Below are 13,170 nucleotides of genomic sequence, written 5' to 3' on the forward strand. Positions count from 1 at the left end.
CGAGTGGCTAGTAAAAAAAACATTTTCCAATGAAAAATTGTAACACAAGCTTCAAATGACGTTCGTCACCGCACATATAAATCGCGTTTCGTCGCGTGACCCGCCATCATAAAGTCGGCTTGAACTTCGCCATTCTACCGTTTGCGCGAATTATGGCAAATATTGTTATTTTGTTGCTAAATACTGGTAAAATAAGTTTTCTACTTAGCTACTTGTAATTTCTTCTGACAATTTGTAAGAATTTGACGATACAGGAGGGGTCAGTTCTCCCTGGTTTTTGGAGATAGACCAAAGATTTTTTCAACACAGATTATTATTATTTTTATCTGTATCGGACCGTTTTGATATTTTTATATTTTTATTTTTAAAGACGCTAGAGCCCATCAAAATTTTCCAAAAACGGCTTTATTGATTATGGCGCAAAAAAGGTATGGTATTCAAAACTGGGAACAATTACCCAAAAAAACTAAACGGTCCGACACAGACAATTTCATTGTTATACAGGTTCTCAAATTTCATTACAATTGATTAAGTTTTGAAAGAGGAAACTTTTGAGAGCGGAACCTCGATTTTAAGAAGATTTTTTCGCAATATCTTTTAACTGAGTTGTTCTGAATGTACAATTTTATTTTTCGATAAATCTAGTTAATAACACTAGTATATTTAACTACAATTCCCAAATTGAAAGGGGGGCTCCTTTCCATTTTAGCATTTTCGCTCCTGTAGCGTCTTAAAAAACCGCGTTTCGGTATATACCATAGACTAAACTAAATAAAGGAAGACGTGTAACTCAGTACATCGTTTTATATGTTTGACTCGTAAAACAATAGATGGCATTACTATACTCTCGCGACAAATGGTATTGTTCAATTCACGAAATAATTTCATTTAAATGACCTAAGTCGTATTATTTCAAAATTTGGAACATGATCGTACAACATTATCACTATATAACACCGAAATTAACAAAAACAATTAAGTCATTTTTTACCAATCGGGTACTTGAATCAGATTCAATTCATGGGAAGTGTTTTGTACGTTTGATGACTAATAGCAAACATTATAATCCGGTAGATGGCGCGTATGCAAGATGCACAACACTGCATGCTAAACAAAGTTGGCATATTGAAGATAAGTTTTAAATTCAATTTATTTATTGTTCGAATGTGAGTAGTTAAAATCGCTGTCAATAGAAATTGCCAACAATGTAAACAAACCATTATACAAAATATCAATATTTTAGCACAATTTTATTATTTCAAAGGTTGGATTTAGCAAGTATCTGATGAGTTAGAATGAAAATTAAAGACATTTTGACAACGTACAAGGTTTGTTTACATTGTTCACAAATTCTATTGACGGCGACTTTATAAATGATGAATTGATGATAGGGTTAGTATTTTGTAACATCACAATCTGCCAGAATTTGGCGTACAATACTCTTGACTCTCAATATGCACATTCATTATCATTAGTATTTGTTTTTTAGGGTTCCGTAGTCAACTAGGAACCCTTATAGTTTCGCCATGTCTGTCTGTCCGTCCGTCCGTCCGTCCGTCCGTCCGTCCGTCCGTCCGTCCGTCCGTCCGTCCGTCCGTCCGTCCGCGGATAATCTCAGTAACCGTTAGCACTAGAAAGCTGAAATTTGGTACCAATATGTATATGAATCACGCCGACAAAGTGCAAAAATAAAAAATGGAAAAAAATGTTTTATTAGGGTACCCCCCCTACATGTAAAGTGGGGGCTGATATTTTTTTTCATTCCAACCCCAACGTGTGATATGTTGTTGGATAGGTATTTAAAAATGAATAAGGGTTTACTAAGATCGTTTTTTGATAATATTTATATTTTCGGAAATAATCGCTCCTAAAGGAAAAAAAAGTGCGTCCCCCCCCTCTAACTTTTGAACCATATGTTTAAAAAATATGAAAAAAATCACAAAAGTAGAACTTTACAAAGACTTTCTAGGAAAATTGTTTTGAACTTGATAGGTTCAGTAGTTTTTGAGAAAAATACGGAAAACTACGGAACCCTACACTGAGCGTGGCCCGACACGCTCTTGGCCGGTTTTTTTGCACAAGTTTTAACGATTATTCTAAATTATCTTGGACGTACATCCCAGAATAGGCAAAATATGCTACGTAAAATATTACAACCCTAAGTGCGGATGTCAGGAAGGATTTCAAAGGCGAAAATCAAAAATGGCGGCTTAAATATATGGGATATCGGTCCTGCATCCGATATCGGATCGTATAATGTGAAAACGCACTAAGACGGAAGTATTACTTTCAGATTATTTTATTTTTATTACTATAAAAATGTTTTACCACAAACAGCTACATATATCAGCACGACAGATTTTTTTAAATATATGAATGTGGAATAAAACAATATATTATAAGTCAATTTTATTAATTAAATTCTTTGAAAAGTTTCTTAATTATCATGCTAAGTGTTGAAATGCATTGAAATATTTATTTTCAGTACAGATGGTGTTTTTTTTACACACTAGTGCGAGAAGTGGTTCATTACGAGTATATGTCAGGTCTAAACTTCGGAGGGCCATCTGTACTGAAAAACGTCGTACGATACACGTGCGAAAAGGAAATTCGTAACTCGTGTCGATTTTTACGCACTTGTATCGTAATGCACTATTTCCAAGTAGGCATATTACAATGATATGAACGTCAAATAAAGCTACGCCGGCTTTAACCCTACGCCTCAGCCACTTTTTTTCAAAATACACATGCAAAAGTATTCATAAAGAAAATATTAACAGACTGCTCTATGGAAATTAATTTAAATAAATTATTAGGGATGTACCGACTAGTCGCCGACTAGTCGGGAAAGCCGACTATCCGGCCACATTTGTAGTCGGCGATTAGTCGGCGACTAGTCGGCAAAAAGGGCCGATTAGTCGGCATTTCATTAGTGAATATCTGGGCGACCGAGCTTCGCTCGGTTCTATTTTAATATATCACGTCTTTAGATAAAAAAAAACTCTTATAAATACAAAAACAAAAAAAAAGACAAAAAACAAAAACTTAATTTCTGGCCGGGATTCGAAACCCTGACACCTACGATCTATCTGCGTACATTAGACCGACCTCGTGCGACTGAGCTACGCGGAATCGATGCGCGCGCGGCGAAATTAAGGACCATATTTTACGTTTACAAATGCGAAAGAAAAACTCAAGAAAACTCGAAAATTCGCGTTTTCCGGGATCTAAGGCTACGCTAGATCGATTTTTCACCCCCGAAAACCCCCACAAAACAAATTTCAGCGAAATCGTTAGAGCGGTTTCCGAGATCGTCGGTATATATAAATAAATAAATAAATAAATAAATAAATAAATAAATAAATAAATAAATATACAAGAATTGCTCGTTTAATAGTATAAGATAAAAAAACAGTACAAAATTAAATTACCATCTGAAAATTATGGTTGTATTATGTAACTATTCGTAATTCCTATTTTTTTTGTCTGAATAACAAATATCTGTATTTATCACAGAAATAAATATCCCACCTAGGATTATCGACTTCATAGGCAGGATCACTACCCACTAAGCTAAGCCGGTTGTCAAAAATGGAAAATGTATATAAACATTGTCATGAACCTTTAAACTTGCAAAAAATCATGAAAAGCGCGTTCGAAGGACCAAAAATGACATTCAAAATGTGAATTTAGTCGAAAATTAAGTTTTGGCCGACTAGCCGACTAGTCGGCCGACTAATCGGCCACCCAAGCGCCGACTAGTCGGTAGTCGGCCTAGTCGGCCAAATCAATAGTCGGTACATCCCTATAAATTATACAAAGTACAAAGCTACTATGCTTTATAAGAGATGTTAGAGATACTGTATAGAGTCTCTAAGTGTCAAGGTATATCTAAAAAAATAAAAAAAATATACATGATGAAGAAAAAAAAAACGAACTGATACAAATAAAAAATAACTAAAATAACTTTAGAGTTTTAAAAGACTCTTGATGTCTCAACTAAAGAAAAAAATATATATAATGCCGCCGCGGGGCGGAGCGGCGGCGGGGGGCCGGCGGCCGAGGCTCAGGCTCGGCGATCAGCCACGACAGCGCCAGCTGCAGAAGGCTCGGCGGTCAGCCGCGACAGCGCCAGCTGCAGGAGGCTCGGCGGCCAGCCGCGACAGCGCCAGCTGCAGAAGGCTCGACGGCGACGGAGCCGGCGCGACGGCGCACGGGCGCGGGCTTGTGGGAGCGGGGCTAAGCCGGCTCGGGCGCGGCTCGAACAAGCGGGCGCAGGCGAGTTCATGCACACAGGGTACACGCTCGATGGATCTAGAACGTTATTCACAAAAGATGTACTCGTGTAATGCTTTACTTGTCAGTTCATACCTATTATTCAGGTCTTTTAGTTTCAATTCTAATTTGTGAAATTCATCGGAGCGATGGTTCAACTCCTGTGCTGTCAGGTCAAGTTGGTATTGACAGTTTAGAAGCTCATCGCTTAAGGCAGCTGTTACATTTTGATGTATTTTGAATTTGCTTAGCTTTAGATATTTTTTAATTTTATTTGACCCTTTCAACGTCACTCTGGGATCACTGCCGCCCTCTATGTGCACAGACTGTTTTAAATCTACAGGGTCTTTCATTGGGGAGCATGATGCACTGTCATGAACCACATCTAAATCAAATATATTATATTCAGCAAATATACTTAAATTGTTTTCAGCCAGAGCGGAGTTCCCGGAGCAATACTTGCAATACCATTTTGAATCCGACTCCTGCAGTTGCTGCTCGAGGTCCCGGATGCGTTGTAATGCCTGCTCATGTATCTCTTGGCATTGCTGGAACCGATCAATGACTGCCTAGAGGTCATCCCGTTGTCCTTGCAGGTCTTCATACTTGACATCTTGGTTGGCTGATTGCTGATTTTTGAGGCTTGTGTTTGTTTCATTCTAGCCACCATCACATCCCGGTGTGTTGTAACCTTGGTAGTTTGTTCTGTAACATTATTCATCATGTGAGATATTGAAGCCTAAATGTATTGTTAAAATATATTAATTAGGGCTTATAACAGGATATAATGTGATTAAGATACAAGAATATGGAACCACAGCCTTGATTTTGTTAACAAGATTTCATATAACAAACTTTGTAATTCACTTTGTTGCAAGTTACACGGGATAGCAGTGAGTAAGGTTTTATTATTTCGAGTTGGTTTAACAAAGAAAATGTAAATATGGAAGTTAAAATACTATTATGTACTTCAAATGTTTACAAACAGAAAACACAAAAATAACCTATGACAGTTACTAGTTCTAGACAAATAATCTGAAAAACTACACTTAAATATTAAGTTAGCTATACTCATCTGTAAAAAACGCTAATTAATTATAATTGTAAATCTTGAACGCTACTCCGTTGACGGTTGGCGTAGTTTTTTCGTCAATATTTGGCTTCTTAGGCTGCATGAAAACTTATGATAACACTTTCTCATTTTAATTAAAATACGATACATCACTGTAATTCCTTATATTTTACATTTTTAATATTTATAACACATTATTGAAATGATATACGCACGAAGCTTGAATTTGACGTTTTTTTTTTTTTGAATTTTATGGCCTGGTTACGAGACATTTAAGCCAAGTCTTTAATTTTATATAATAAGTCACTGGTTGACACTTCACTATTGTTATGATTAAGTTATTAAAGATTTATCACTGTATTTTTAATGAACTTATAAATTGGCTTATATGTTTGAACGTCTTTTAGTATTGAATTTGACGTTTAACCCGGTCGGTGTTGCCTGTCCAGGCGTTGGTATCTCCTGCGAATTGCAAAGTATGCGTTAGGGCCCGCACAGACGGGCGACTCAACTTTTTTGTCTGCGGAGATCGGTCTATGGGCTAGTATGAAAGTGCGCACACGTTGCAACGCAACCTTTTTGTCTGCGGGTTCGACGAGTGACGACAAGCCTGCGACGTAACTGTCTCATTCTCTATATGTTTCAATGCAAGTGCGCACACGGTGACAAAATAGTCGCCGGTCGGTTGTCATTTTGACAGTTATCACTCAACCGCCTGGGCAAACGTATGTTATTATTCGAAAAAAATATAATTTTAAATGCCGATTGTTGAAGTCGACATTGATACCTGTCGTTTAATTTCAATTCTTCAGAAGTAGAGGTAAGACCGACTTTATATGACAAGAATTTAAAAGAATAGTCCTACAATATTGAGGAAAACGATGGCGGGTTGTAAAATTCTAACGAGTTCATCAAAACTTTTAAACACTTATTCTGAAGTACCAAAAATGTTTTTTGGATAGGCTCTTAATTTCATGAAAAAAGAAAAAGTTGCGTCCGTAGTATCTTCATAGTAGTCTGTGGTTGCATCGCTGTCGTTCCCGTGTGCGCACCTTTGAAATTGTCGCAAGGAGTTACGACAGAGACAAAAAAGTCGTCGAGTGACTTTGTCGCCCGTCTGCGCGGGCCCTTATAACAAATAGTTTAATGTTTTGTGAAGATTAAAGAAATATTGTTTGTTGATAACAATGATAACTATGACGGGAACTATTCCTCTCACTTCTTGTCACAGACAAAATTATCACTGGATTTAGTTTTACGCGCCTTGGCTAGCTATCAATAGTGAAACAAAAACGAAAAGAGATATAAGGCTTACGGCGAAATTGTGGTCAAAAAAGCTGCACTTTATGCAAAAAGCAAGCCACTTTGTACAGTGATACTAGGGACCAATATAAATGATTTCTTCCGAGGAAACACAAAAAACCATAAGATCTAGCTAGATGAAGACGTTGCTTTGATGATGCATAAAACATGAGCAACGCTACTAAATTAGAAACACGTGTTAAGTTTAGTTTCGGACGATACGCCTATAAGCAACCTACATAATTTGGTCGAGTTAATTTGAAATGTCAAAAACAGTGCTAAGTAATTTGACATTTCAATACTAGGTAAGTATAACCAAAGATATATGGAATAAAATAAAATACTATATACGTATTTCTAACAACGATTCTATTAAATGGGCAGGGAATCAAATTCCTTGACTGTATAGCTGTAGGTGCCTAAATAAAGATTTTTAATACTTATGGGTACCGATAAATTTATATAAATACAGTAAAGGGCGATAAAACTTGCACATCGGTCTTTGGAAAGAGACAACGTCACATAAGTGATTGGAGAGTAGAGTAGGTAGATAAGTACCTCCCTATGGGCCTATGGGTTTTATAAACACACAACAAGTAGGCGCGAACAATTCATACTTACTTTTCTATGATTCAAACACACAACAAGTAGGCGCGAACAATTCATACTTACTTTTGTATGATTCAACTTCACATCATACTTATTTTTCTAATATTCAACTAGAAAAATAAAAAAGCGAAAAACAACAACATAATTCTTTTTAAACACATTAAAAAAAAACCGGAGCTGGGTCTCGAACCTGAGATCTCAAAAATGCAAGTCAGATACTCTAACCCCTAAGCCAAAAAACGAGGTGCCGCCGGCTCAAAATATTGAATCATATTCAGATGTGGTTACTCGGCAATGTAATTAATTATTATCTCACTAGGTGGCACTTTTCAACATTGAAAACAGCGCCATCTGTAAATAACTCGAAAACTAAGAGGTACCAGCGACGATAACTCGCGTTAAGTAGGTCGCTACACGATGTACTGAGTTACCAATCTTTGTTTATTTAATTAATCTATGGTATATACTTACCATTCCACGACTCATAGCCTCACGAGGTTTCATGATACATCTCCCTTTCTTAATTTCATGGTCTTGGTCTTGACAAACATTTGCTTACTAGCGGAATATGTCTTGAAACGATTTGTTGAAACTTAATTAACTTATTAAACCGCATACTTTTTCTTGAGAAAAGGAATAAACGGGAAATAACGTGGATGAACTGTCAAGAACATCCCTATCCATACTAATTTAATGGGAAAGTGTGTGTGTCTATTTGTTTGTCCGTCTTTCACGGCAAAGCGAAGTGACGAATGTGATTTTTTAAGTAGAAGTAGTTGAAGGGATGGAGAGTGACATATGCTACTTTTCGTCTCTTTCTAACGAGCGAAGCCGCGGGCAAAAGCTTTTCATAAGAGATGATATGAAACAAATGCAAGTGAAAGATGATTGTTAAGATTATGGGCGATAGAAAGGTATGGAATTGAAAGCCAAATATACAATGTTTATAATATTTTCTGAGATAGTTGTACTGGACAGATGGTAGGGAAAACGTGATGAATATCGGCTACTGGATGGCTTAGTGAATTTTTCCTTAGTATAAAACATCTTTTTTCCGTTGGTAGGCTATACTACTACTGGCCTTAGCGTCTATTTCAGACGATTTATGGTGCAATGTCCGAGAGACATCGCTTTTGATGACTAAAGAGACCTATGCGAGAGCGACATATTCTGCCACATAGCTGACAAGGGAAGCTTGCAACCGATTGCGACGTTTCGCTATGATGTCTTCTTTTCCTTTTGTCAGCAAGTGCCGCCAACCAGGTCTCGTCGACGAACTTGCGACAGTTGTGACCATCTCCAACGCACTTTCGCCACTCCGTCCGCTTCTCCGCAAGCTTATCCCAGTTTTGGTAGCCGATTTTAAAGGCTGCCATGTCCCTCTTGGCGCAGTCTTTGAAGCGAAGCAATGGTCTCCCAAAAGCCTCTGTAAGTCACCTTTAAATGAACCATATAGTGAATTTTATTATTATTACTTACAGCATTGCTAACGTTGATGTCGACCCCCTGTTCAAGGAGGCTAATGATCTTCTCGATCTGGCCCGCGCGAGCGGCGCGCAGGAACGCGGTGCTGGCGTCCGCCTGCAACAAACACATACGCGGTCAAACACTGTAAGGATTCGTGCTATTTGTGATAGTTGGAGATGTGTAACAAGTATAGAATACCAAAATTAATCGTCTAAAAGCTCGCTCTACCGCAATTCACGATTACAAGTTTACATTCTGAGTTTTTGTGTAATTATAATGTGTATTAGTACCGTTTTTTCTGAAAAAAATTACCTATGATAGTTATACCCATTTTTATCCCATCAAATCACTAATTCTATGTAAGTTGGCTATTAGTGGGTAGTAAAAGCCAGTGTATAGTATATGTGTCGTAGGTACATGTACCTAATTTAAATAGGTACATATACCTATTGTAACTTACGTCTGTCTACTGCAAATTATACCTATAGTACCTATATCAAATTTTCTAGGTATAATTTGCAGTAGGCAAACACTTTAAAACGATTATATATACGGTCTAAGTTCATGTATAGTATAGTTTAGAAGCTACTTTTTTCAAAGCCAGACGGTTCTTATAAAATTATACGTTAATAAGTTTTTTGTACAAAACAAACAGCATAATTACATTACTAATACAAGTTTTACCTAGGTCCTAAATCTAATTTAGCTCAAAGCAAAGGTATGCTAAACTTACATTAGAAGTAAACAGTAATTTAATCAAAACTTCAAAGTCTTTTCCCCTGTGTCCTTAACTATTTACTTAGCCCCTTTGGCTAAAAACGGTATAAAGGTTAATGTAATTCAACCCTTGAAGTACTTGGAAAGTAATAAGGGCTGAAAGTCGCCAAGTGGCGGTGGCTATTGCGAAGCTTTGGTTAGGTATATTAAATTTGTTTTACTTATCCATACTAATATTACTAATATTATAAATGGGAAAGTGTGTGTGACTGTTTGTTTGTCAGTCCTTCACGTCACGGCAAAACGGAGCAAAGAATTGTGTTTTTTTAAGTGGAGATAGTTGAAGGGATGGAGAGTGACATAGGCTACTTTTTGTCAATTTCTAACGCGAGCGAACCCGTGGGCAAAAGCCAGTATTAAATATAAAAACCGGCCAAGTGCGAGTCGGACTCGCCCACCGAGGGTTCCGTACAAACTTTCTTTCAAACTACCTAGTAAAAATAATCTCATATTTTCATATAACTCTAATGACTTGACTAGAAGACAAAAGTATAGGCACTAATGAGTATTATTGTGTATAGCGCCATCTCCCGGTCAATTTGCTAACTAATTTGCGCGACCTGGTTTTTCAGGGATAATTCTTTATAATGTTAACCGATTTAAACAGTTTTTTACTTTATTGGACAGAAGATGGCTTACGTAACACCTCGTATTAATTTGAAGTACGATGTGCATCCGCAAGGGTGGGTAAATTGAAAGTAAAAATCTGAAAAGTTTTTTGTGAATTAAAAAAAAAGTATTCAAAATACAAACACGATTATATTTTTCCTGTAATATTTAGCATAAAACCAATGTTTACTAAAATTTTCATAATTTTTCGTTGGTAAACTTCGGAGATAAGGGGGGAACGGTATTTTTTTTTACATTTTCCTTCAAAATTCATTTTTTTTCCACAACAAAAAAATTATAAAAAATAGCTTATTTACGTTCAATTTGAGCTCTTTCCAACGATACCCCACTTGACCTAGTAACTTGAAATTTACAGTTTGCCCCCCTTTCATTTTGGCCATTTTCTACAATTAAAATTAATATATTTAAAAAAATTATACTTTCTATTTGTAGAGGTTTACAATGTTCACAACTATTCCAAATTTCAAGTTCATAGCATTAGTAGTTCTCGAGATATTTAGGAATGTGACAGACGGACAGACAGACAGACAGAGTCGCACCAAAAGGGTTCCTGTTGTACCTTTTTGGTACGGAACCCTAAAAATGGTTTATGCATCAAGTATTCATGTAGAAGTTAAAGAAATTCGTTTTTAAACATCAAATTGCCTAATAAACTTACTGTCTATCCGATATATCCGATTGGGAACTGCAATCAATACACATTAGAATGTTTGTATTGGTTCTTTATTTTATTTTATTTATTTATTTTATTATTCAAATAAGTTACACACCATAACAGTAAAATCAAGGCACTGTGAAATTAAAAAATAAAAACAATAGGTATATAGCACATAAATAGTTAAAAAAAAAAACTTTAAAAACAGACGAGAAAAAAAAAACAATATTCTATTTAGGCGACGACGTAACAGCGTGGCTCCGTTGCGTCGTCTGACACGGCGTAGGCGTTGTCACGGCGTTTTACCTAGCGATGATTACGAATTAGTACCGAAATTATCAGACCATATTATATTCGTAGGTATATAAAATCCGAACACCCCTAGGGCCCTCAGAAAATCTAAGTCACCCAAGTGTCCCTTTGAATGGCCTCATACATATTTAAGGGTCGTTACCGTAGGGCTGCCGATGGCTTGTTAATTGTGAAATATTGGGGAGTCAGGTGAGTATATCAAGCCCTTTAAATAATTCAATAGCCTCATTTTGAGTTGCTAAAAATTTTATTTAAATTGACATGGGACTTTCGAAGCGTTGAAACCGAAAAACGAAACGAGGAAGGTAAGGTCTGACCTTCTTTTTCTTATTCAGTCAACTGTGTCCATGATTGTATATAGTCGTATTATAGATACTTAGCGAAATTTCGTTTATAAAAAAAAAGTAAAAAAATAATGTTGTGATCGATTCATTAACATTAGTGAGCCTATTCAGGGGCCGATTTTTTAATTGTGAACGATTTCGCCATTCGAAAGTCAGAAAAACAGTGAACAGTAATTATGTAAAACGAGCGATAGAATTTAAAATCTTTTGCTATTGATCACTCGTTTTCAATTCTATTAATAGAATTTAAATCGCAGTAGTGAAGAAATGATTTAATGAATTTCACGAAATCGAATGGTCAACATTCAAAAATCACTCCCCGCTCTCTATTCATCGCAAGTATTTGGTAGATTTATAAGTCTATCAACCCTTCATTTTCACTCATCAAAATTCCCCATTTGCAGCGGCACTTGGAGTGAAGTGCTGGAAAGCACTTTTAAGTGCTTTGGTCCAAACAGACTGAAAAAATGTGACGCAGTCATTAAAATCACATTTGTCGCCCCATCTCACGGTTCGCAAATTTTAATAAAAAGGTACAGTCAGCCTAAAAAAACACAAGTAGACTAGGGAATACTACTTGAAATCCAGGGGTTGTGGTTACAGACCTCGGATAGTGCCAATAAGTTTATGGAAATCGATAGGTATAAAATATTCTGCGTTTTTCGGTAAAGGAAAACATCACAAATAAACGAGAATAATCGCTGAAGCTTATATTATAACTTGCGTGATTTGGCGTTGCTAAGGGCACAGAAGCAAAACATTAATATACTTTTCACCACACCAACTGGTAAAGACTTACTTTGCTATTCGAAAACAGATAGCAAAATTGAATTTTATCCACAAGCGTGCAAAGTAATTTCATACAAATTTTAACTTGATGTCTTCAGTTGACTGGTAGAATTTACCTATAAATGATGATTTTGAATCATAATTACTGGATAAATTGTTGAATTCGATTTAGTTTGATGTTTTATAGTCAGTATTTAGTTCGTGTTGGTGTGGTGAAAAATTTAGTGTTTCACTCGGTGGCAAAGTTTGTTTAACCTTCGTGCCTTGAAACCCTCGCAACGCCCAAGATTCCACTTATTGAACCACTCACTACGCTCGCGGTTCAAAACTGAAATCTTTCGCTTGCTCGGGTATCGATTTTGGCACGTGCGGTTAAACAACAACTTTGACCCCTTGTAAATAACTATAGGTGACATAAGCCACATTTGGATCATTTGGATGTTAATTTGGAAAACATAAACCTAAACGTTTTGGCCAGTCTCATTTTGCATGGGATTATGAATACCGCGCCAAACGGAATGATTCAACAACTTATCTGAGCAAATCCCGAAAAGTTTATACCTACATTTGGATCTCGTCTCCGATTTTGACAAAACCTAGTGGATCTTGCCCAGCATCGTGGACTCTATCAGCCTACCAATTTTTATCAAAATCGAAGACGTGATCCAAATTTCAAAGTTTTCGGGAATTGCTGATCTTACAAATGAATTCAACAACGAAACGTAACATTTTCGTTTAAAATTTATACTAAGTAGGGGCTCTGTGCAAGTGTGTATTAGGTAGGACTACATTTTTTTTTTACACCACAACAATCGATTCCCCGACATAAACAAATCTATCCGCCTAATGCATTCACACGATACAGTGCACATGCACGCGACCAATTATGCATTCACTACAAACGAGTGGCCCTTGTGCGTTCCACTTACGACTCATAT

General features: G+C 36.6%; 1 protein-coding gene across 1 annotated transcript in view; it reads right to left on the bottom strand.

The window, feature by feature from the left end:
• The window catches only part of LOC125237585 (ankyrin-2-like), a 128,805-nt gene that overhangs the window by 82,343 nt on the left and 33,292 nt on the right, over positions 1-13,170 (bottom strand). The window contains exon 2 of the mRNA XM_048144718.1: positions 8,738-8,839. Within this exon, the coding sequence (XP_048000675.1) occupies positions 8,738-8,839 (102 nt within the window). The remainder of the gene's footprint in view (positions 1-8,737; positions 8,840-13,170) is intronic.

The sequence above is a fragment of the Leguminivora glycinivorella genome, chromosome 21 (assembly GCF_023078275.1).
Source record: "Leguminivora glycinivorella isolate SPB_JAAS2020 chromosome 21, LegGlyc_1.1, whole genome shotgun sequence".
Lineage (NCBI taxonomy): Eukaryota > Metazoa > Arthropoda > Insecta > Lepidoptera > Tortricidae > Leguminivora > Leguminivora glycinivorella.